A 22,132-nucleotide genomic window follows, 5' to 3' on the forward strand; every position below is an offset into this window, starting at 1 on the left:
TTCTGGGCTGTCCCCAGAAAAAGTACAGGGGGCAGTTCAGACACTCAGTTCCAAGGGATCACCCCACCTCCCTTGCAGGCCCCGGCCCTGCATAGTGACCCACCTGAGCGGTTATGCAGCTCCCCGACATGCCTGCCCCCTACCCCACTGGAGCCTCCCGAGGAATGAGGGGAGTGGTTGAAGTTTCCAGAGTTGGCTGGAGAGGCTGGGCTTCTGGAGAGAGATGGAAATTTTACCGGCCTGACAGGAGTCTGTAAGAATAAGGTGAGTATCAAGGTTAGGGTCTGTTATTTTCTCTGGACACAGTCGCAATGGGCAGCGGCCAGGAATTCAGCTGGCCCACTCCCGGCTAGTGCTTGCATTAGATCAGCAAGAATGTGCCAGGCATCCCTCCAGGTCCCCAGAGGGATGGGAACTCACCTCTCTCTGCAAGGAAGCAGCCCTGTTAGCTTAGGGTGAGCCCATGCATGGCTTCCCCTAGGTCACCCAAATCCCCTAGGTCACCCTGCCTGTTGGCCATCTCCAGGGGCAGCTTCTTGGTCTTCCCTAAGGTTTGTAATACTGCGGCAGGGGCGAACACTGGGGTAGCCCGCTTACAGAGACAGAGGCCCTGAGTTTTTCCAGTCACTCAGCACATGGTGGCAGGGTCAGAAAGCAAATTCCCATCTTCGATTTGCCTGTTTAGAGACAGTCTCTGCACATGGAGATAATCTCCTACAAGGTCGAGGGGTGGGAGGAACAGCGTCCGTACATTATAGACACAGACCAAATCCACAAAGTCAGAAAACACTGTGGTCAAAAAGAAAGAAGTTGCACTCCTTTTGGGTGCAAGAACACACCAGGAGAACACAACCCTGAGCAATATTGTAATAAGGAACTTGATTAGAAGCCAAGAACGATGTATGGTCCCCTGTCTACCTCACCTAGAGAGTGATGTTCAGCAAATTATTTCTCTTCTCTGGGTGCCAGTGTCTTTAATCTAAAGGGAAGGTTAGATTAGATCAGGTCTTCAAACTGTGTTCCTTGTTGCTTCGAGGTTCCAGAGAAGAACCGAGAACAGGGGCTCTTGTTTTCATTCCCTTTGCGGGAATATCTGTTTATGTATTAAGTTCCTTTGTAAGATTTCACTAGACAAAAGGATATCATTCATTTAAAAGAAAACAAAAGTTTCAAGGCTCCTGGATTAGCGGGTCTGAGGCTGCCTTCACCTGTAACACTTCATGATTTCAGCGAGTGATGCATCAAAGCGAATCATCGGGGCCCACTTACTGTGTCCGTGCCCCCGCCGCCAGCGGGGTGGCCCCTGCTGGCTCTCTGGGGCAGCATAGTCTTCATGGGGTCTGCCTTCCCACTGTGACAAGTCCGGGACCCATCAGAGCTCCACAGCTCAAAACTGGAAGGGGGTAAGAAAGGGGGGATCACTGCCTTCAGCTTGTCACTCGGGAGTCTGGTGAAGGGGGCTCCATTTCGAAGCTGGAAAAGACAAGCAGTGGATTAGACAAGACCCAGGAGGGCTCCCAGCTCTAGGAGAAACTTCAGGATTGTCTTGCCTTGCAGAGAATGGCACTACCATTGACCCCTCCACCTAAGCCGGAAACCCTCATGCTGTCCTCAGCTGGCCTCCCTACAAGGAGCGACGCCTGGCCTCCGTAGGACTGAACCCCAGCAGCAAGGTTAGAATAGGGACAGAGTGGATGGAGAGCTGAGGTGAAGTCAAGAGGTGCTGGGTATGCTCTGAGGCGGTACACTGGAGTGGGGTGGGCACTTCAGCTGAGCCCAAAAGCCAAGGCAAGTGGGTGCAGTGAGGATGGAGAAGGGGCACTGCAGCCTGAAGAAAAGAATGTAGAAAGGCCTGGAAATGAGAGGAGCGGGACAAGTTTGCAGAACTGCAAGGAGAATGGTGTGACCAGAGCAGAGGGGGGGCTCCAGGAGGAGAGGGAGTGGCTGGGAGGTGGGAGGCTGGAAGACACAGGCTGGCTTTGAGGCTGATGAGCCCAGCAAACTGCCTTTTAATCCAACCATATCCTCCTTACTCCAGCCACACCTCCCACTGATGACATTTTAAACGGTAATTTAATCTCAAATTTTGAAAATGTGATTTGGGGCCAGTATCAAATCCACACCATGATGACTGGTAGATCGTCAAGGAACAGCCCTCACACAGTCCAGACTAACTTTAATTAAGGAAAGACAGTGAACTTGATACCAGATGGTGCTTTGCAGGGAAGGGCGTCCTACAGCTAAACCTGCCTCAGGAGCCGAGCAGGCGGCAGCTCCACAAGGATGGCTGCAAACGCCCACTCAGCAGGGCACCCTGGCCAGCCTCCATCTGCCGGGCAGGCGGGCACACCGGCGCCCTCTGCAGGGCACATGCAGGTGAGACAGGGTGAGCGCCAAGGAAGAGGGGGCCTCCTGGGATCCCACCCTGCCTCTTCTGGGCTTTACTGAGAGTGTGATCAAGGACTGACCTCGAGGACCTCAGTAACCGCATCTGGCAAGAGGGGGAGGGGGTGCTGACTGGAAATGACATTCACAGTTGCAAACCCCCCACAGATGCACATTTTCACTCTTTGGGGTGAGAATCAACTGTTGCAAACTTTCTAGAAGGCAATGACATTCACATTCTTTGGCTCAGGAATTCTGTTCCTGAGGAATGGAAGTATCCCCAAGGAAGTAATCAGGCAAGTGTGGGGAACTGAGGCATAAGGAGATTCCTCAGGACTGTTAGCACAATGCAAAGCGAGGCTCCCTCAAGGACAACGGGCCACTCTTGGAGGACGGCCCCCACGTGTGGAACACTGGGTCGAGTTTAGGGACATGGAAAAGGTGGTCCTGGCAAATTGTTAGCGAGTCAGTTTCAGCACAGCACAGGGAAGCTGGCAGTGCTTTACCTGACTTGCTCATCGGCGAGATTCAGTGAGGGAATATGTGTAAAGGGCTGTGTAGCAGCTGGTACTTGGTAAAGGCCATGTTTAGTAATTATTGTCTACAATGTGGTCATCATACTCAGATGCTAAAAAATGGTTAGGCAAATACCACTGCCTGGTGTGGTCAGGTAACCACACCAATGGTTAGGTGAACTTTGTGTAGACCACAAAGCATCAGTCATGGCTTTATCTGGGCATGTGATCAAGGGTGATTTTATTTTTCTTTGTATTTTACTGCATCCTCCAAAAATTTCAGTGATAGCATTTCTGTCTTCATACTGAATTTTGCTATTTAATACCATTATCAAATGTTGGGCAGTACAAGTTCCCACAGTCAATGTGAGAGACACTAATTTACATCTATTGCACAGTGGGTGGTGGGGAGGGAGGCACAGCACTAGTCAGGACACTCTGGGGCGGGGCCAGCCCTGAGGCAACTCAGACCTTCTGTGGGCACCTTGGCTCCCTTCTCTTCACCAATACTGCCCTCTCCTGGCCAGCCTTAGATTAGGGTCTCAGAGCTATGGGACTTAGTCCAACACTGAGCAGGAGGCTTTGGTTTCACAGATCATGAAGCTCAGCGAGATGAGGAAACATGTCCAAGGTCACACAGCAGACAAATGAGGGCTCATTCTGGGCTTATGCTAAGAAATTCCTGGGAATTATATAATTTAAAAAGCATAAGAATGGGGCCTCCTCGGTGGCACAGCGGGTTGAGCACAGTGCTGTGAAGCTGTCCGCAGCCTCTGCAGTGCCATTTTGATTCCCAGCTGGCCAGGGAGATTCCCACATTGCGCGGCAAATCTTTCCTGCCTCACCCGCTGCTCCCCTCAGCAGTGTATTTTGGTCCTTCTGCCTGTTCTGCTCCCTGCTCTGGCTCTGGTGAATTCTCTCACCCTCCTGTGCCTCTAGCTTATACCATAGTGCTTGTACAAATAAACCTTTAAAAAAATTAATAAAAAGCCTAAGAATGATGGATAGCACCCCCTAAATCAGAGACTACTGTCCTCCAGTATCCCTCTTTCTTAGTAGATACTTCCTTAGTAGATACTCCTGTCATTCAGATAGACACATAACCCACCTGAATATCCTTCCCCAGGCTTCTATGCAGTGTGGCCATGTGCTGAAAGTTTGACTGATGTAAATATGTAAATATGTATTTGATGTACATATGATATGTGGCAATTTCTCGAGACCTTCTTTAAAGACACCTGATGTGTACCTACAGCCACCAATTCTCCCCTCATGTTTCCTGCTAGCTGGAATGAGGTAGTAATGGCCAGAGCTCTGGCAGCCTTCTTGGACCAAAAGGTGATCTTGGGAATAGAATATCTAGAACAGCTGTTTATTGGTTAGGTAACCATACCAATGGTTCTAGAACAGCTAGAATGAATGTAAACTCCTAACTCCATGGAACAATGTGCCAGTTCCAAACTTTACTTGAACAAAAATAAGCTGTTGTCTTATTTACATCACTGTTACTTGGGGATTCGCTGAACCTAATCCTCTAATTTATAGATGAGGAAACTGAGGTCTCGCCATGACCCCTTTTTCCTCTGTTCTCCATAGTGGATGGTGAGTACAAAGTGTCCCGTCAATCCCTGCTCCTTCAAGGCCCATCTGCAATGCCACCTCCCTGAGACGGGATCAGGGCTTACACTGGGCCATTATGCATCAGCATAGCCTCAACCATGGTTTAGAGGGCTGACATCAGTTCTGATTCCTTGATGTCAGAGCTTTACCTATTGATACATACATTTTGATATCAAGCCCATGTGTGATATCCCCAAAGGAAGATAAAAAGTCCACATCCCTCCTTGTGCCAACAAACGATTGGTAGAAACCTGAAGTGCTTTTAGAAGCCCCACACTCACCATGGTTGTCAGTAACACATCTTCCTTTTCTCCTCTGGTGCTCCCAGAACCTGAGAGACAAATGGAAGTTTCCTGAAATGACCCCACTCCCCCACCCCCGCCCCCGACAGGCTGAGATCATGAGGATGAGTGACCAGGTTGGCCTTCATCCTGGAAAACCAACTCTCCTGGGTGATTAAATATTTAATAATAATCGGTATTCAATATTTGAAAGAAGGAAAGCATTTAGAAAGTATCTCAAGGCGTGTTTTCAGCTTTTCCATAAACCACTGCCGTGGAGGGTCAGACAGTGGTACACCCAGTCAATAGTCTGTCTCAAACAGTGGTGCCAAAGAAGCTGGTTGGGGTGTGGGGAGTCTGATTGTTAGAATGGATCAGATCCAGAGACCCAGTCAGTGTGGCAATCTTCATGCCCTGGCAAAGTCACCCAATCCGTTTAATATTTCCAGTGCTGAGGAGCTCATTACCCATCTACCCTCCCCACCCTGCCCTCGATTTATTCTATTTCAAAGTTCTTTCAGGGCCAGAGACATACCATACCTCATAGCTAGGAAGACTACCTATGAAAGGTGAGAGGCTGTGACTGGTCCGTGGTCCTTCAGCAGGGTGTGTAGGGACAGGGACCGGCACTCTCACCACCAGCTTCCCACTCCACTCCACTGAAGAAGTGGTGTCCCTGCAGACCAGAATCTCATCTCTGACATCAGCCCAGGAGGTAGGACAAAGCGCAGAGGATGCAGGTTTGTCCATTCTGGAAATTCTATCACATGTGCAGTTTTTTCTTACCATTGTCTTTGGTTGTGGGAGGCACATCAGGGAGCCCAGAGCGACCAGTCTTGTCCAGGGGGGGTGCCCTCATGGTGGAGTCCAGCGCTGGCTCGGGCTCGTTACAGAAAGGCATTGGCTGGTTGCCGGACAGCCCACGGGGCAGTGTCTGCATCAGCTTGAGCTTCCGGAACCGATTGGACATTCGGTTCCACCAAGACTGCCAAGGGAGCACAGGGCAGAGGTCATGCCCTGGAACAGCCAGCCCAGGGAAAGGGGACCCACTTCACATGTGCCTCCCACCCCCTCTCAATCCCCACAGCACCCCAGCATCCCTTCCCAACAAGCCATGCGTCCCTCTGGGTCCTTGGCCCTTAGGAGGATGTTTCCAATAGACTGGAGGTGGCCAGAAGCCTAGTCTGTCACCCTTCCTATTAACAACCTCCTAGCTCACAGATTGAGAAATGGAGGCTCAGACAGGCCCACCAACCCGCTCTAGATCTTACCATGAGTCTGGGATAGACAGATGGACACAGAGGCAATGCCAAATACCTCAACATCTATCACTGTATCAGCTCCTTCCAGTGATAACATGAGGAGCCCTAGGCCTGGGCAATCTGTGCCATAGCTGATGCCTCCCCATCTCAGCAGAGGACAGGCACCACCCTCTGGGTGTCCTTATAACCCCTGACAGCTTAGGTTCCTGACGCAGCCCACAGGGAGGAGGGGCCTGGCCTACAGAGAAGGCAGTGAGAACAGGCATGAAGAGATCCATGCGAACAGCACAATGAGGAAGAACCCGGGGGCTGGAGAGAGCAACAAACACAAAGGAATACCAAATCTGCAGAGCTGAGAAGGTGCTGGAACCCCCGCAGAACAAGGACTAAATAAATAAGTTTGATGTCAAACAAGTAGAACAGGATGGGAAGGATGAGAAATCCAGAGGCACAGTCAGCTTGTAGTTAGAAATAAGCAGCTGGAGTTTGCTTGAAGTGTTTCCAGGAAGGAGCTGAGGCGGGCAGAAGACACAGGGAGACCCCAGAATGGCAGTTAGCAGATACCCCACACACTGAAGCAGAAGCTGCAGACAGATGCCCGGCAAGGAGGGGACCTTGGTTTGGCCCACTCAGTTCCACATCATGCACAAGATTTTTAAAAATTTCCTACATTGGGCCTCCCTGGTGGCGCAAAGGGTTAAGATGCAACCTATAAAGCTAACTGCAGCTTCTGCAGCACAAGTTCAATCCCCGGCCAGGGAGCTACCCACATGGTGCAGCAGACCTCTCCTGACTCACCTGCTGCTCCCCTCAGCAGTGTACTTTGGTCAATCTGCCTGTTCTGTTCCCCACTCTGTCTCTGGTGAATCCTCTCACCCCCCATACCTCTGGCCTGTACCCCAGTTCTTGTATGCATAAATAAATCTTCAAAAAAAATTCCTACATTTATAAATTGTGGGAAGATTTGGCAACTGGGCCCCATATTCTTAGAGAGTAGCCCGCTGCCACTAAGTGGTCACAATCACCCCAGTTTTCTCCACCACTCCCTACTGCTTAGCCACAGCTGACTTCCCTCCTCTGCTGGACCCTCTCAGTCCAGCCCACCCCAGTGTGGGTATAAGAAGGCGGCAGGCAGCTTCTCCCCAACAACTTGGCACTTGAAAGCCCCTTAACACAGGAGAAGGCAAACCTTAAGCCCGCCTTTGTCGCTGGGCAGAACTGGGACACTCCAGGGCTGTCGGACCTTCGAATGGGGTGGGGGCGGTGGGTGGCTGGGCCGGCCTTTGTCCTTATTCACCTGCATGCAGACAGATGCCAGCAGTCGAACAAGTTCCGTGTCTATGGACACAAAAAGCAGCATTTTACCTGCAAATATGTCTGCTGAACAATGGGGAGGGCACTCAAGGTGACCCCGCCAGCCTTAGAACTCAGTCCTGAAAGCTTCACGGTCTGCTTCTCAGGATCTACAGGTCAGCCTCTCCGTCTGACCTCCAAAAGATGGCAAACAGAAGCCAGCAGGGTTTAACTCACTTAGCCAGAAAAAAAAACCAGAAGCCTCTCACCAGAAAGGGCTGAAAGCCTTGTGCGTCAGGGGTCTCCCAGTTTCTCCCTCTTTTAGCTGAAACTCCAGAGTAATAAGAGATGGCAGAAGAGGGAGACCCTGCCCCTTGAGCTGGCTAATGGGCAGCCTCTGGTCCTAGAGAGGGGCTGTCACAGTGGAGGAGGGTCAGAGGGGAACAGCAGATGCCAATCAAAGACCAAGAGGGAGGGACTAATGTTGGTGACTCCCCCTGCACCACACCACGACCCAGCAGGCTCCAATAACTGAGTGGAAGGGATCACTGTTCCTTCCCTGCTTCTGCTTATCCAAGTTTCCTCCCTAGTCACTCGGTTTCTGGCTATGAAGCAGATGCCACTGCAGGATCTGTGTGGACTGCCAAGGTGCACACAGGGCTGGCTGGCCTCAGCTCCTTGGAAGCTGCTGCTGGGAGAAGCCTCAGGTACTGCCAGGTCCTGTCCTAAGGCCATGTTGTAAGCTGGGGGTGGTGGGGAGCTTGAGAGTGGCTTCCCCAGGAACAAGCAAGTGCTTAAAATACAGGTGACCTCACTTCTCAGCCAGGGAAAGACCAGGCGGGACCACAACTCTTCTCCTGAAACAACCCACCGGGATCACTCAGCAGCATCACTAGGTCAAAGGCCGTGTACCCGTTTTTTGCACGAAGAGTGACATCAGCCCCTTGGTTTAGCAGATATGTGACAATTTCTTTATTCCTGAGGAGGAAAGAAAAAGCCAGCATTAGACTCACCAACCCCAAAATTCAGGACCCTGCATCAAAGAAGTGCACACAGGCCATATAAAAAACTGCTTTGAGGGCCTCCCTGGTGGCGCAGCAGTTGAGCGCTGGGTTGTGAAGCTGCCCACAGCCTCTGCAGCGCCGGTTCGATCCCTGGCTGCTCCCCGGCCACTGGAGGGGGTCCCGCATGGCGCGCAGACCTCTCCTGCCGCCCGCTGCTCCCCTCAGCAGTGTACGTTAGTCCTTCTGCCTGCTCTGCTCCCTGCTCTGGCTCTGGCAAATTCTCTCACCCTCCCGCGCTTCTGACTGTACCCAGTGCTTAAATAAATAAATAAATAAATCTAAAAAAAAAAAAAACCCACCAAAAAAAACTGCTTTGAGATCAGGCAGGAAATGCTATGATCACTTGCAACAGGGCAAGGGAAGCGGCCCTAATTTGGAATCAGACCATGCAGCAGCTGTGACAGCATGCAGCCTGAGACTCAGGAGGCCCCTGGAGGTGGCCTCCAGGGGGCACAGGTAACAACACCGAGCCTAGTCAAAAGGAGAGGGTGAGGTGAAACCTCACCATGGGATGTCCCCAAGAAGCCATAGCATTAATGACTGATGTTCGTTTTCAGTCGGGGCAACGAAAGGATGCCATGCACATCACTGCAAAAACTCCAAATGAACCAATCACTCTGTTCAGTGCAAATCAACCTATAGAAACTTATCTTTCTGCATAAAATGTTCCTGCTCCATGGTTTTTCAGCCACTGGCAAAATTCTGTGCCAAGGTAACAGGAAATCTGGACACAGGGGTGGCAATGCAGGAGAGAATGAGCCTGCATGGTCTCCTCCCATCCCTCCAACTCCTCACAGCTCAGGGGGTTATCTGTAGCATCTCAGGACTAGAAAGTCCCATCCAGAACCCTTATCTCAGTCCTTAGCCCGTGGCTGAGAGGGTGGGGCACTGACCCATGGTAGGTGGCCTGCATGAGGGCCGTCCAGCCGTGCACGCTGTCCTGCTTGTCAATATCAGCATGCCTCTCCACTAGTAGCTGCACAAGGGGCAGCTGCCCCATGACTGCTGCTAGCATCAGTGGGGTGGCTCCATCCCCGTTGACCAGGTTCACATGGTTGGGATCTTCATCAGCAATTTCTTTGACTAGCTGGAAGTTTCCTGCAAACAGAAGTAGGAGTCCTGGTGGTTTTGGGGGCTAGCATCACAGGAGCGATGCTTCATCCATAAGGTTCATGTAACAGACACTGTGAGCCTGCCTCTGCACTGGGCTGCTGGGGTGACAGAGATGAGATGAGATATCCCTCATTCTCACCTCCCTCTGTCTATGAGAGATAAGAGTGGAGCACACAGATAGCCTTACTACAAGAGAGAAAGGCTGTTGATGTCTTAAGAAAATAGATGGAGAGAGATGAAGGGCAATGCAGATGCAGGAGAGCTCAGGTCTCTATGGGTTGAGCACCTTCCTGGAGGGCTTCCTGGAGGCAGCATCTCTATCAGGAGAGGAAGTGTTAGGCTCAATAGTTCTCCATCACAGAGCCTGAAGTGGGTAGTGGAACAATCAGGCATTTCAAAGGGCAGGGAAGAGCCAGGACACAGCCACAGGGGTATCTGGAAAGGTAGAGGAACCTGGGTGAGCAGACAGTTTGTGTAAAACACCATAATGACCACCAGCCTCCAGGTTCTGAACCCTCCGGGTGAAACTACAGATTCAGGAAACAACTAAATGTTTGTTTCTTTCTTAAATACTCTGGGTGATCTTGAAAAGGACTGCAAATATTAGGTTGGGAGAATGTGGCACTGTATTCTTACATATCCAAATAGATTTTCTAAAGTAGTTGCTTACCCATTTTCAATGCATGGAAAATATCAGGTCGCCTTTTCTCCTCATCTGGGTAAACAAAGATTTTAAAAGTTAACCACACAAAAGCTTAATACAGCAGGGAAGTTACAAGGGTGTAACTACACAATCTAGCTTTTAAAATGATGTATTTTCAAAAGCAATCTGACCAGAGACATATGTAACAGGTGAACCCAGCAGTACTTCTAAAAGGGTTATTATTAAAGAATGTTAGAAAACATTTCAGAGACAGATCTGGGGAGGTGACTTGGCCAACAGAACAGGAATGAACAGCGAGCAGACCATTTCCTATTCCACGCTCACAAAGCAATCATTTTAACACAATCCAAACTTTGGGGTGTCCTTTCTTAGATATAGAAAGTACAGTCTTGGAAAAATCCGAATTCCTATGACAATTTTAAAAGGAAGATTTTTCCTCCTAAAAACTAACTATACGACCAGGCTATATAATTCCAAAACAGAGGACTGGGAGTCATGACTACCCAGAAGCCACTGTTCACTCTGCTTTCCTTCCCGATAAGAAACCATCGGAATATGATTCTGAGAGTCACCCAGGCTCAGGACCTGCAGACACGGCTGCCTGGAGGTGACTGCCCACCTGGTCTTGATGCTGCTCCCTACAGCCAAGCTGGAGCAGGACCCCCACCCTTACCCACAAACCTGGGCCCTGCTGCACCCTTTCAGTGTGAGGCACCTCCCCGCTGCCACCTGCATGTCTGTCACCTTCCTCCAACCTTGGGGTAGGGGACCTGCTTTACATCTTCATGACCTGAGCTGGCGGCCCAGTGCAGGTGTTCCTGCAGCCTCTGACTAACCCTTGGGAATGGAGTAGCTATAAGAGGAATTCGATGATCTAGACTAAATCTCTGGCCCAGATCAGTCCCCTGGGGCAGCTGGGATGAAGCTGCAGGTACAAGAGCACTGGGTATGGGGTCAGCATATCTGTGTCCTATGGTCTGTGTCAACAGAGTGGTTGTAGGGATCAGTGATATAGATGGGGAATGATTCAAAAAGGGTTGGGCCCTGTTCCAAGAGTAACTCTAATTATCTTTACTCCTGAAGAGCACCCACACCAGCAAAGATCACTACTAACCAAATGATTGCTAGAAGGATGTACAGATAGGTCCATGGAACCCAAAGTCTAATTTTGCCTGTGAATATTACTAAGAAATGATTCTTCATCTTGAGTTTTAAAAATATGTCTCATGTACCTTTAAGAGTCTGATTTGCTGTGGGGAGGGTCTTCCCAAGCCAAGACCCTTTAAAAAAAAAAAAAAAAAGACTGTCACCAGCCTTAGTGTTGGTTGCTAAGTGACTTGTCTGGTACCGATGAATCCCTGATAGTCTAGCCTGACCTCAGGAGGCTGGGGCAGCTGTGCCATGGTGCCAGGTGACCCTGGGCTGGTCCCTTCCTGGCTCTGGGCTCACTTTTGCATCTCTAACAGAGAAGCTCCAGGGACCCTGATCCTGCCCAAGGAGCAACCACAGTGGGGGTGGGGAGGGTGTCACAATGACAGTTACAAGGACCTTGGAGTTCGGGTCCTTCAGCTATTGTAAGGGAGAGCCCTGGGTCGCCAAGGTCTTGGTCGGGGACTGATTTACTGGCATCTAATCAAAAGAATTGGGGGCTCTTATTGTTATTTAATAACCTGTCACTATTAACAACACAGCCTTGTTCTTGCTGCTGTCTGACCTGAAGGTTCTCCCAGGAGTTCGCGTGGTATACTCCCTCAACTCCTGCAAGTTGGCTGAAATCTCATCTCCTCTAGGAAGTCACCCAACCATCCACCTCTGCCACTCTCCAACCCCCTGCCTCACGCTGTTTGTTCTCTTTCACCCATGGCACTTACCACCTACTGGGCTATTTAACTTATTTTATTTAACACACTATTTCATTTGTCAGGTCAGTCTCCTCAATAGAAGCTAAGGTTCTTGAGGACAAGGACTGGGTATGATTTATTCACTAAGGTACCCCAGGTGCCGATACAGTGCCTGGCACATAGCAGCCCCTCTGTAAGTATTTGCAGAATAACTGAAAAAATGAATGGTGAATAAAAATACAAATGATAGTCTCCATGTACTGTGTGCTATGTACCAGGCATTGGGATGCATATTTTATAGGCAGTATCTCACTACTGCTCACAGAACTGTACAAAGTCATTGCATTTATTATAACCTTTATGAAAGAGTATACTGCAGTGAAGGGACAATGGGCATGCCCAAGGTCACTTGGGCACTAAGTCAGAGAATGAGCCTCAAACCTGGGTTTGTCTGATGGGAAAGGTCTGTGCTCATAACTTGACCCGATCTTGTTGAACACGACCACAGAAAGGTGGGCACAGTAGCTGCCAACATCTCTCACTGCTCCCTCTGGGCTGGGGTGGTGACCTATCAGTCCTGCCCCCCATTTATGGATAGCAAAATGGAAGCTTGTCAACCTCAATTAACGGGACCAGGCTCCCTTGGCCAATGTGGGTAGATCCAGGGTCCATCAAAGTAGAGAGTGACCTGGGACATATGGGTCCATCAAAGTAGAGAGTGACATGGGACATATCCACTGCCTGAGCCTCTGCCTTGGGGAAACAGGAAATCACCTGTCAGGGAGTTGGGATAATCCCCAAAATGAGCATGTGGTGGGCTAAGACTCAGGAATCCAGGCTGAGGGAAACCTGGGCCCAAGCAGAGGGGCCCAGTGTGGCGGTCATGGGCTGAACTGGACCACCCACTTCTAGCAGGGAGACCTTGACCAAGTCACTCCACCCCCACTGAGCCAGCCCACCGGCGCCTGCAAAGCAAGCACCCGTGAAAGCATGAGATCCCACGTCTTGGGTGTGCTACAAAAACAAGCATTCCAGCCAGACTTCTGTGGAGAAAAACACCTTGTAGGAGAAGACTGGAGCCCTGATTTCGCACTGCGTGGGTCTGGCACTAGGCCACCAGTACATTCTGCTCACAACCACCAGGCAGTCCTTATCGTCACCCCAAGTTACAGAAGGGACAAAAGACAGTTCAGAGGCACTATGTGCTTGCCCAGCTCCCAGAGCGCTGCAAGGGCTGGGACTGGGCAGTCACCTCCTGGTGCTCTTTGCAGGGAATCCCTCACCTTCTGGGTGTCACTCCCTTTGCTTCAAATGGACATGTGACCTTTGGACGAGCCCCTGTGCCTCTCTGGACCTCAAGTTTCCCAACCTGCACAAGTAAGCGGCCTCTCAGCTTCATATAGGTTTTCCTGAACTTCACTTCCTTTTCTTTTGTCTCGATGTCTTCTTCATTTTTGCCATCTCTCTGTCACTACAGGATTTTAAAACACATTTATCTCAGAGTTGATCCGATCAGGTGATGTGCTCCTAATAAGCTTTCCCCAAATTTGCAGCATCTTTTGATTGACAAGGCTATGTGTACATTCTCTGGACGGTACTGAACTGCTTAACACTTTCAGGTCATTTTAGCCGATTGGTCTGAAGACCTTTTCTTCAGATTGTTACCTTTCAGTCATAGATAGGGGCCATCATTACAGCCTGGGCTGCCTCGGTCCTGTCACTGAAGTCAGACCCATGAGAACAAGAGGGGCCTGAGGCTGTGTGAGAGGCTGCATTTCAGGGTCCCACTATGAACGACAACGAACTAGAGGTTTTGAAATGTACTATGACCTTAGATTTGCTAAGAAGTGTTGAAACAGCCCACAAATGCCAGAAAGATAACAAAAAGAACAAAGAAATAGGGCACACTAATAGATAACAAAAAAACCCTCCAAAGTGGACTGAACTTAATGTGGACTTGTCTTTGGGGACGGATACTGGCAGGAGAAGTCAGGCACATTGTTCTAGAGCAGGGGCTGGCCAACTACAGTTGGTGACCCAAATCTGCCTGGCCACCTATTTTTGTAATTATAGTTTTATTGGACCATAACCACAGCCACTCATTTACATATCACCTGTGATTGCTTTTCCTCCAGCAGAACTGTATGGCCTCCACAGTCTGAGATTATTATTATTTGGTCCTTTGTAGAGAAGGTTTGCTGACCCCTACTCTAGCAGGATCCCAGAACCACCTGCACTGGAATAACCTAGCTAGGGAGGAGGGACTTTGCTGTGCAGGTTTTCAGGCTCTTCCCAGCGCTGCCAAACCCCCTCTGAGGGTGATCTGGAAACCTGCACAGGACAGGCACTCCCAACAGGTCTCGATGTACAGCACATCAAGCCCCACTGCCCTGGAAACTGAACTCTGCTTTCCACATGCCCTTCTGGTTGGGAAATGTGGTGTCCTCTGTGAGGCATGGTAGGAGCAGGGGGGCAGTCTGACCTGTCTTGGGCCTGACGGTGGTCAGTGGGTCCAGGTAGTCTGCAAGGTCCCTGTGCTTGCGGTCAAGTGCGACCTCAAAGGCAGTCTTCTCCAGCACGCTGAGGTGGTCAGGGTTGGCCCCCTTCTCGACCAGCTGCTGAGCCACCCCAAGTCTTCCTATGAGCGCTGCCAGCATTAGTGGGCTCCAGCCCACAGTCCGGGCTGTGTGGTTGGGGTCGGCGCCCCACTCCATCAGAAGACGCACCACAGCCTCATGCCCATGCTGGATGGCGGCCATCAGGGCTGAGATGTCCAGCAGCTCATCCCTGCTGTCCCCTGGCTCCAGCTGCTCGCCAGAGGGGTTTTGAGGGTCCACAAAGGCACCGGCTTCCAAGAGCAACTTCACCACGCCCAGGTGGCCACCTCGGGAGGCTACGGTAAGCACACTGGCCCCTAGCCGGTTCTGGGCATTGACATCAGCCCCGTGGTCCAAAAGGAGGTGTGCCACGCTCACGTGCCCAAATCTGCCAGAAAGGTAGAAAATTAGGGACAGTAAACATGGAGCTGGTAAGGAAGCAGCACAGGAAATCCTCACTGGTATTAATCGCTCAAGTGATGAGAGCTGTCTTCTCTGGACCAGGCACTGGGCTGGCCTCACATATGAACCCTCAAAGGTGAGGGCTGCCCTGTAAGGTTCAAATCCAGACCTTGAAAAAAGGACTTTAGCTTCTTCATGCCTTCATGTGCTCATCTGTAAAGTGGGGTTGTAATTGTTTCAACAAGGACTACTAAGTATTAAATGATTGAAGGTATAATCATTTAGAGTATATAAAAAACACCTAGAACAGTCTGGCAAAGGAAGCACCACATAAATGTTAGCTATAATTTTTGTGACTGTTTTACACTGGGCAACATTCCAAGGTCAGTCGGCTGCTAAGGGACGGCATCAGGGTCAGAAGCCAGGTCTGCTGAATCCTCCCTCTTTCCCTACACTACCCTGTCTCCCATATCTCAGACCACTCTTTTCTCTGCTTTATAGCGTGGCAATCAGTCTCTGTCTGTGCTGGATTTCCTCACCAGCAGGGCCTGTGTCTGATTCGTGTTCACCCTCCCCAATCCCAAACTCACATACATAGGAGGCCTTCTAGATGAGACCATGGACCCCATGCCAAGAGGTGTGACGTGGCAGTGGTCAGCAGAAAGGGGCTCCAGCATGTCTCCAGGGGCTTGCTGCCATCTGCTGGCAGGAATGTACACTGCCAGAGGCTGAGAATAGGGCCTGGGCCAGACCCTCCTTTTCTTTTTTTATTAATTTTTTTTTTTTTAATTTTTTTACAGCGTTGTTCATTTTTAACAATATTTGCTTCCCCCCACCCCTCAGGTGTAGTCCCCATAGAGTTTCCTTCACCAATGAACCCGTGCACCAGACCCTTGGTGAAGCTTGAGCTCAGCTCTGCTGAGAAGCCACGCTGCAACACTGGGGAGAAAGACATGCCCCTTCCCCCCAATTCTCTAGTGGCAGGAAGGTTAAAACAGGGTTTCCCAGAAAAAGATCTTCTTTCTGCTGCTGCCAGAGGGTAGAAAAGTTCTTTTTTTGCAGGGTTTTTGGCTGGCACCCTCTTTCTGGGCTCAGCAGTGTGTATCAGAGCTGGAGGGGACTGGAATTAAGGAAATAACGACAAGAAGAGAAGGGCTGGCTGTGCCAGCTTTTACGTGGCCATACCGCCTGCATAATGTCCGTATTGGCAAGGCAGCTTTCTGAGTTTCTTGACATGCACCCCTCTTTCCTAGAAGGGACTTTTGTGCCTCATCTAAACATAGGGCCTCCCTGCTGCCTGTGGAGGCCAAGCCAAGGCTGAACTCTGGTCTGAACTTACAAATACCTTCTGGGACATGACCCTTAACAGCACCGGGTCAGCCTGCAGACCTGCAGAGAGCTTGTAAACTGGCTTCCCAGTGTAGTGGGCTAGACCTGTCCAGTTTCTTCCCAAGAGAAGAGACAGGTAAGCCATGCTGAAATTAAGCTCAAATGCAGACAGCAATGGGCTTCTGACCCAGGGTGGAGCTCAGGAAATTGTGTCAGATGACTGAGTGAATAAATAAATGACCACTATGACCAAAATCTAGCATAATTCCTAGTAGCAAATCATAAGGTACTATTACATTTTAAAAATCTCATTTGATCTTTAAAAAACCCACTTCACAGACCAGGAAGCTGAGATCAGAATGGAAAACAACAATCCAAAGTCTCTCAATTTGCATGTGACAGAGTCAAAACTTGAAACAAGAACCAGGGCCCTAGCTCTTCCAGTATAACACATTGTCATCAAAGAAAAACATTGAATTTAAGCAGAAATTTGGAATTTGGAATGTTTTCTGAACTTGTGGGAAGCCCAAGAGGTCATTCAATTCAGCTGAAAAATAAAAGGATCCAATGAAGGTTGAGATAATGTGTGTAGCTAATTTCAAACCAGTAATTACTGGATATAGGGGGTATTCAGGGGGTTCTAAACAGCTGCTATGATTACCCATTAATTCCAGAAAGTAACACCTGAATTTAAAGACCTGGTGCTCACTCCAGAGCATTAGATTGAGAATCCAGCTGTCACAAAGGCAAGTGGATGAATGAAAGGGAAAAGGAGGGAGTTAAACAGGCCAAGGATGAAGTTAGATCCAAAGTAAACACCAACCTGTCTCGTTAGCATTTGGCAAATTTGGTGAGCAGCTTCCTTGTGGCCTACACCAAGAGGAAAGCAGTCATGGGGTTCATGGCTGAGAGGCAATTACCTGCTGAGGCTGGGGCTTCTGGGGCTCTGGTGTCTAGGCTGACTCTGCCTCTGCCTCTTGGTAGCTGTGTGGCCTTGGACAAGTTACTTAATGTCTCTGAGTCTCATTCCTCAGCTGTAAAATGGAAATGACAAAAATACCAACCTCCTAAAGTTTTGGGCAAATCGACTGAGTTAATTTGAAATACTTAGCACAGTGTTTGACACAAAGTAAGTGCTCAGTAAAGGTGATCTATTATTTTAAGTAGAGGGGAAAAATATGAATATATCCGTTTCTGGTACTAAACAATCTGAACAGATGAAACTGACTGCAGTCCAGGCACACTGCCTGTCGGATTGGCCTCATCCAAAGCTTAGTGATGAGCTCAGAAACTCAGAGCAGGGATGATAAACAGTGGTCATGTTAATCAAAAGTGGAAGTTGCCGGGAACATCTCTGAAGACACGCTGAAGCATATTTGATTCAGGGAAAAGAGCACTAGTGTGGGACGGGCATCTGCCTGTCCTGATCGGAGAGTTGGACACACCGTATATCCTTCAGAAGTCTCCAGAACTTATTCCTCAACACAGAGCTTTTGATGTGAATTAGGCAGAACCCTTGAAAACGACCCAACATCCACAAATGAAGAACAATGAATTTTAAAGTACCCGGGTCCTGTGTAGGTCCAAATAAAGGACAAAAGTCAATTCCAATCTCTTACAGACTTGTCATATTTAGCCATATTCTCATAAAAATAAATAAGAGAGTATGTCATTGCTAATACTCCTAAATTAGTACCTGTAAGACAGAGGGAAACAGAGGAACAAAATTAACCCAGAGCCTCTCCATCTGAAAGATGGGGACACCTGGACCACAAATTCCAGTCTTTACAATACCAAAATGTAGAGAAGAAAAGTCCTCTAAAAACGTTTATAGTTAACTATTAGAACAGGTTTTTAAATTCTTCTACATCTCCTGGCCCATCAAGAGGAACAGAAATTAATCAGATGAAATTAATTAGATGACTCTGGCCATCCTGCAGAAATAACAGCATAAAGTGGTGATCAGGGGCCTCTGGGACACCAGGAATCATACCTGGTGCTATAGACACAAAGCTCACCCTGCATGGCCCCCAGAACCCCCTCCACTAGGTGGGAGCTCAGAAATTAAAACACACATCAGCAGTCCTTAACCCTCTGACTATATCAGAGAATCTCTAGGGAGGCTTTTTTAAGAGTCCCTCACCATCAGGTCTCCTGAATCATAATTCCAGAAAGGGAACACGGGCATCTGATCTGGAAAAGCATCTGGTGAGCCTGATGTGCGGCCAGGTTTGGGTACCAGGAAGGCAGCCAGCTGTAATGAGGGGTCACAAGCACTAGGTGGGAAGAGGGAAGAGGGGTGCTTCACTGGGAACAGTAGTCAGACCCCCTATGGGTCTGGTTTCTGTAGTCAGACCCCCCCAAATCTGCTCTAACTAGCAGTATGCTCATGAGCAAATTTTGTAACCTCAAATTCTCACTTGCAAAGTGGAGATGATATTCCTGGCACATAATAAATGCTCAAAAAAATGTTGATGGGGAGGGGGAGGGGATCCTATGGAGAGGCATAGAGAAGGCCTGTATGAAAATCATCTTGGCCTGAGTTTAGGAGCCAGGGGTAAAGCAGAAGAGAGAATGCAGGAAGGTGTCACATGAGAGAGCCTCAAATACTTGGTTAAGGGTTCCAATGAGAGCCATTACGGGAGAGGCAGTCAAATGTTCATTTCAGAAAGATCTGGAAGTTCTGTGGAGCATGGATTAGAGAATGCATGATTAGAGGAAGGAAGAGCAGTTAAGGCTTCTACACACTAGTGGCCTGGATCACAGGCTTTGGCAGGCAGATGGGCAGACCTGGCCATAGTGCAGGTGAGCACTAGGGTTGAGGATTTACCTGGAGTGTATAGGGCCACTAATAGAAACAGAACCTTAGAAGAAAGGTCCACAACCCCAAAGACTTTCTGGTAACCTCCAACTGTTCTGGGCAAGAAGTCAGGTCTCTTAAGACAGAGTCCCAACAAGCTAATAGGTGCATAAAACATTGCATTGCTTAAGCATAGAGGCAGTCTGTGCATTAAAGCTACGGTATATTCTTTACATATAGTATAGGCCAATTGACATAAATGTTCAAAGGCTGAGGAGGGTTAAGTAAACCACCAATTGTCCCAAGGATGGACTATGACACAGCAGTTGAAAACAGTGTATTTGAAAATACTGCAGGATAAAATTTTGCTAGCAACAAATTAAACTTCATTAGAACAACTGTGTATGGCTTAGAAAAAACTCAGAGAAATAAAATATTACCTGGTCACAATGAGCAACTTATGAGTAAGAATGTCCTTGAGTTTTCAATGCTTTTAGGAAAACAAATGGCTCTTACATCTGGAAAGACACTTTGCTTCATTCACAATTTTAAAAAATGCAAATCACAGCCACACTGACATTCAATTTTTCAACACTCAGACACAAAAATCTGAAAGTTTGATAACATACTGTGTTGGCAAAGCCATATAAAACAGCACCCACATACAGTGCTGCTGGAGGGAAACTAGGCAAGGACTATGTTCGGAAGGATAGCGGGGCCCACAGATATCCACATGCTAAACGCAAAACCTGTAATCACAGTTCTTGAGCAACACTGTTTCCGTCAGTGTCTTTTCATTATAACATTGATGAAGATAAAAGAATTCCAGCAATGTTGAATAAAAGACATTATTGGAGGATCTGCCTTCCCTGTACAGTACATCTTCACTTAATTTCATTTAATGGTTCTTAGGAAATGCGACTTTAAGTGAAAGGTCATGTAATGAAACCAGGTTCCATAGCAAAGTGGAAATTAAGGTCACAGAAGTAAGGTTGCTAATCAGAGGACACTAAGATGAGGAGTATAGCCTAGCCTATTTGGGTGGGCCCAATGTCATCACAAGGGTCCTTTAAATGCGGAAGGGGGGGAGCAGAAGAATCAGAATCAGAAGCTACGATAACAGAAGCAGGGGATGGAGGGAGGTGATTGCTGCTGACTTTGTGCTAAGTTATTACAGCAGCCATGAGAAACTAATACACCTGTATGAAGAGCAATATGGCAACAAGCCATCCAAATCACAAATAACCTACATTCTCTCCTTGCAAGAAAGGGCTGGGGGCCTAAGTAGATGTCTGACATACGAGACTTCACTGTAATTCTTTATACCGTGGTTTCAAGTCCTGTTCATCCTATTTCCTGAGTACATCTCAAACTCAATCTTTTTGCTCCGCTCACTGTCTCTGCTCTGTCCAGGCTCTTACTGAACTACTACAATCCCCTCTGAACCAGCCTCTCTGACTATAGCCCACCCCTTCATCCATTCTCACACTGCAGTGAAAGTAAGCTTTCCAAAACTCGAATTTGATTCTGCTAACTACCTAGAGCTTTCAGGAGAGTTCACCTTTCTCAGCCCTGCCACTTGGCACCTGCTTCCTCCTCTCCAGAAGGGTTCATCGCCAAGTCTCCCACCCCCATCCCCAATCCCCAGACACAACATCCTTCTAACAGTTCTGAGGTTTGCTTTTGCTTCCAAACCTTCGCATGGGCCTTCTATTATTCTGTTCCCACCTCCCACCTCTGTCCTGGTTAATTTTTTCCAGTCCTCAGATCTCGATTTGAATATATCCATCATTTTTACAGAAACTTTATCTACCTCCCCAAACTGGGTCGGATACCTCTGGAGTTCCCAGAACTTTCCCTATAAAGCTTGTGTCCTTGTCTGGCCTGCCCACCAGCGCGTGAATTGCTCCCGATGGGGACTTAACTTGGATCCCCTAGGATTCCCAGTGCCAAACTAGGGTGTGCAGCCAGGAGGTTCTCAGGAACTCCTTGTTGCAAGAAAAGGACACTTCTGAGATTCTACGTCTTTAAGATTCTATTCGCAGTGTCTAGATTCTGTTTTGAAAGGCCAACATTTCCAAGATGCTAGTTTTACCTTATTAAAAGCACTTCACTTCTCGTGTCCCAAGCTGCTCAAAGTCTACCGAGCCAGCCGACTCTCCAACGAGTCCTTGACTCTTCATCTCCCTGCGAATCTGCGGGGGCCGACGAGCAGCCCCGGCGGCCGCCAGAGAGAAGCCCGCCCGCGCTCCACGGGCCCCAGGACGCCCCACCGGGACCCCGGCGCCCCGGCCCCTCACCTGGCCGCCTGCATGAGCGCGCTCCAGCCGTAGTGGTTGCGGCTGTTGACCGAGGCGCCGCGGCGCAGCAGGAAACGCACCAGGGGCTCGTGGCCCCCGGCCGCGGCGAACTGCAGCGCCGTGTTGCCGGCCTCGTCCGAGCAGTCTACGGGCACCGGCGCTCCGGCCGCCGCCGCCGCCCCGGGCCCGGCCGCCTCGGCCCCCGCCGACTCCGCGCCCGCCTCCGGCTCCGCGCCGCGCTCTGCGGGCTCCGCCGCCGCCGCCGGCTCCAGCAGCCGCCGCGCCGTGTCCGTGTCGCCCTGGTCGCAGGCGAGCAGCAGCAGCTGGAAGGCCGGGGGCAGCCCGCCCTCGCCCATCGCGGCCCGCGGCCCGCGCCCGTCTGCCCCGCCGGCCGCGCCGGCTCCGCCCCCGGATACCGCGCACGGGCGCCCCCTTCTGCCCGCCCGCGCGCCCACTGTGCGCCGGCCTCTCTCCGGGTCCCGCCCGCGCGCCCACTGTGTGCCGGCCTCTCTCCCGGACCCGCCCGCGCGCCCACTGTGTGCCGGCCCCTCTCCCGGCCCCGCCCGCGCGCCCACTGTGTGCCGGCCTCTCTCCCGGACCCGCCCGCGCGCCCACTGTGTGCCGGCCTCACTCCCGGACCCGCCCGCGCGCCCACTGTGTGCCGGC

General features: G+C 49.8%; 1 protein-coding gene across 2 annotated transcripts in view; it reads right to left on the minus strand.

Moving 5' to 3' along the window:
• Positions 1 to 21,822, minus strand: part of ANKS6 (ankyrin repeat and sterile alpha motif domain containing 6) — a gene marked incomplete at both ends in the record, with an annotated part of 47,319 nt that extends 25,497 nt beyond the window's left edge. For both annotated transcript variants that reach the window (XM_084237632.1, XM_084237631.1), the window contains 10 exons: positions 104 to 251; positions 1,270 to 1,473; positions 4,802 to 4,851; positions 5,588 to 5,786; positions 7,253 to 7,401; positions 8,228 to 8,334; positions 9,314 to 9,518; positions 10,204 to 10,248; positions 14,521 to 15,023; positions 21,467 to 21,822. In XM_084237632.1, the coding sequence (XP_084093758.1) occupies positions 104 to 251; positions 1,270 to 1,473; positions 4,802 to 4,851; positions 5,588 to 5,786; positions 7,253 to 7,401; positions 8,228 to 8,334; positions 9,314 to 9,518; positions 10,204 to 10,248; positions 14,521 to 15,023; positions 21,467 to 21,822 (1,966 nt within the window). The remainder of the gene's footprint in view (positions 1 to 103; positions 252 to 1,269; positions 1,474 to 4,801; positions 4,852 to 5,587; positions 5,787 to 7,252; positions 7,402 to 8,227; positions 8,335 to 9,313; positions 9,519 to 10,203; positions 10,249 to 14,520; positions 15,024 to 21,466) is intronic.
• Positions 21,823 to 22,132: the final 310 nt, after the last annotated feature.

The sequence above is a fragment of the Talpa europaea genome (assembly GCF_964194135.1).
Source record: "Talpa europaea genome assembly, chromosome: 7".
Taxonomy (NCBI): domain Eukaryota; kingdom Metazoa; phylum Chordata; class Mammalia; order Eulipotyphla; family Talpidae; genus Talpa; species Talpa europaea.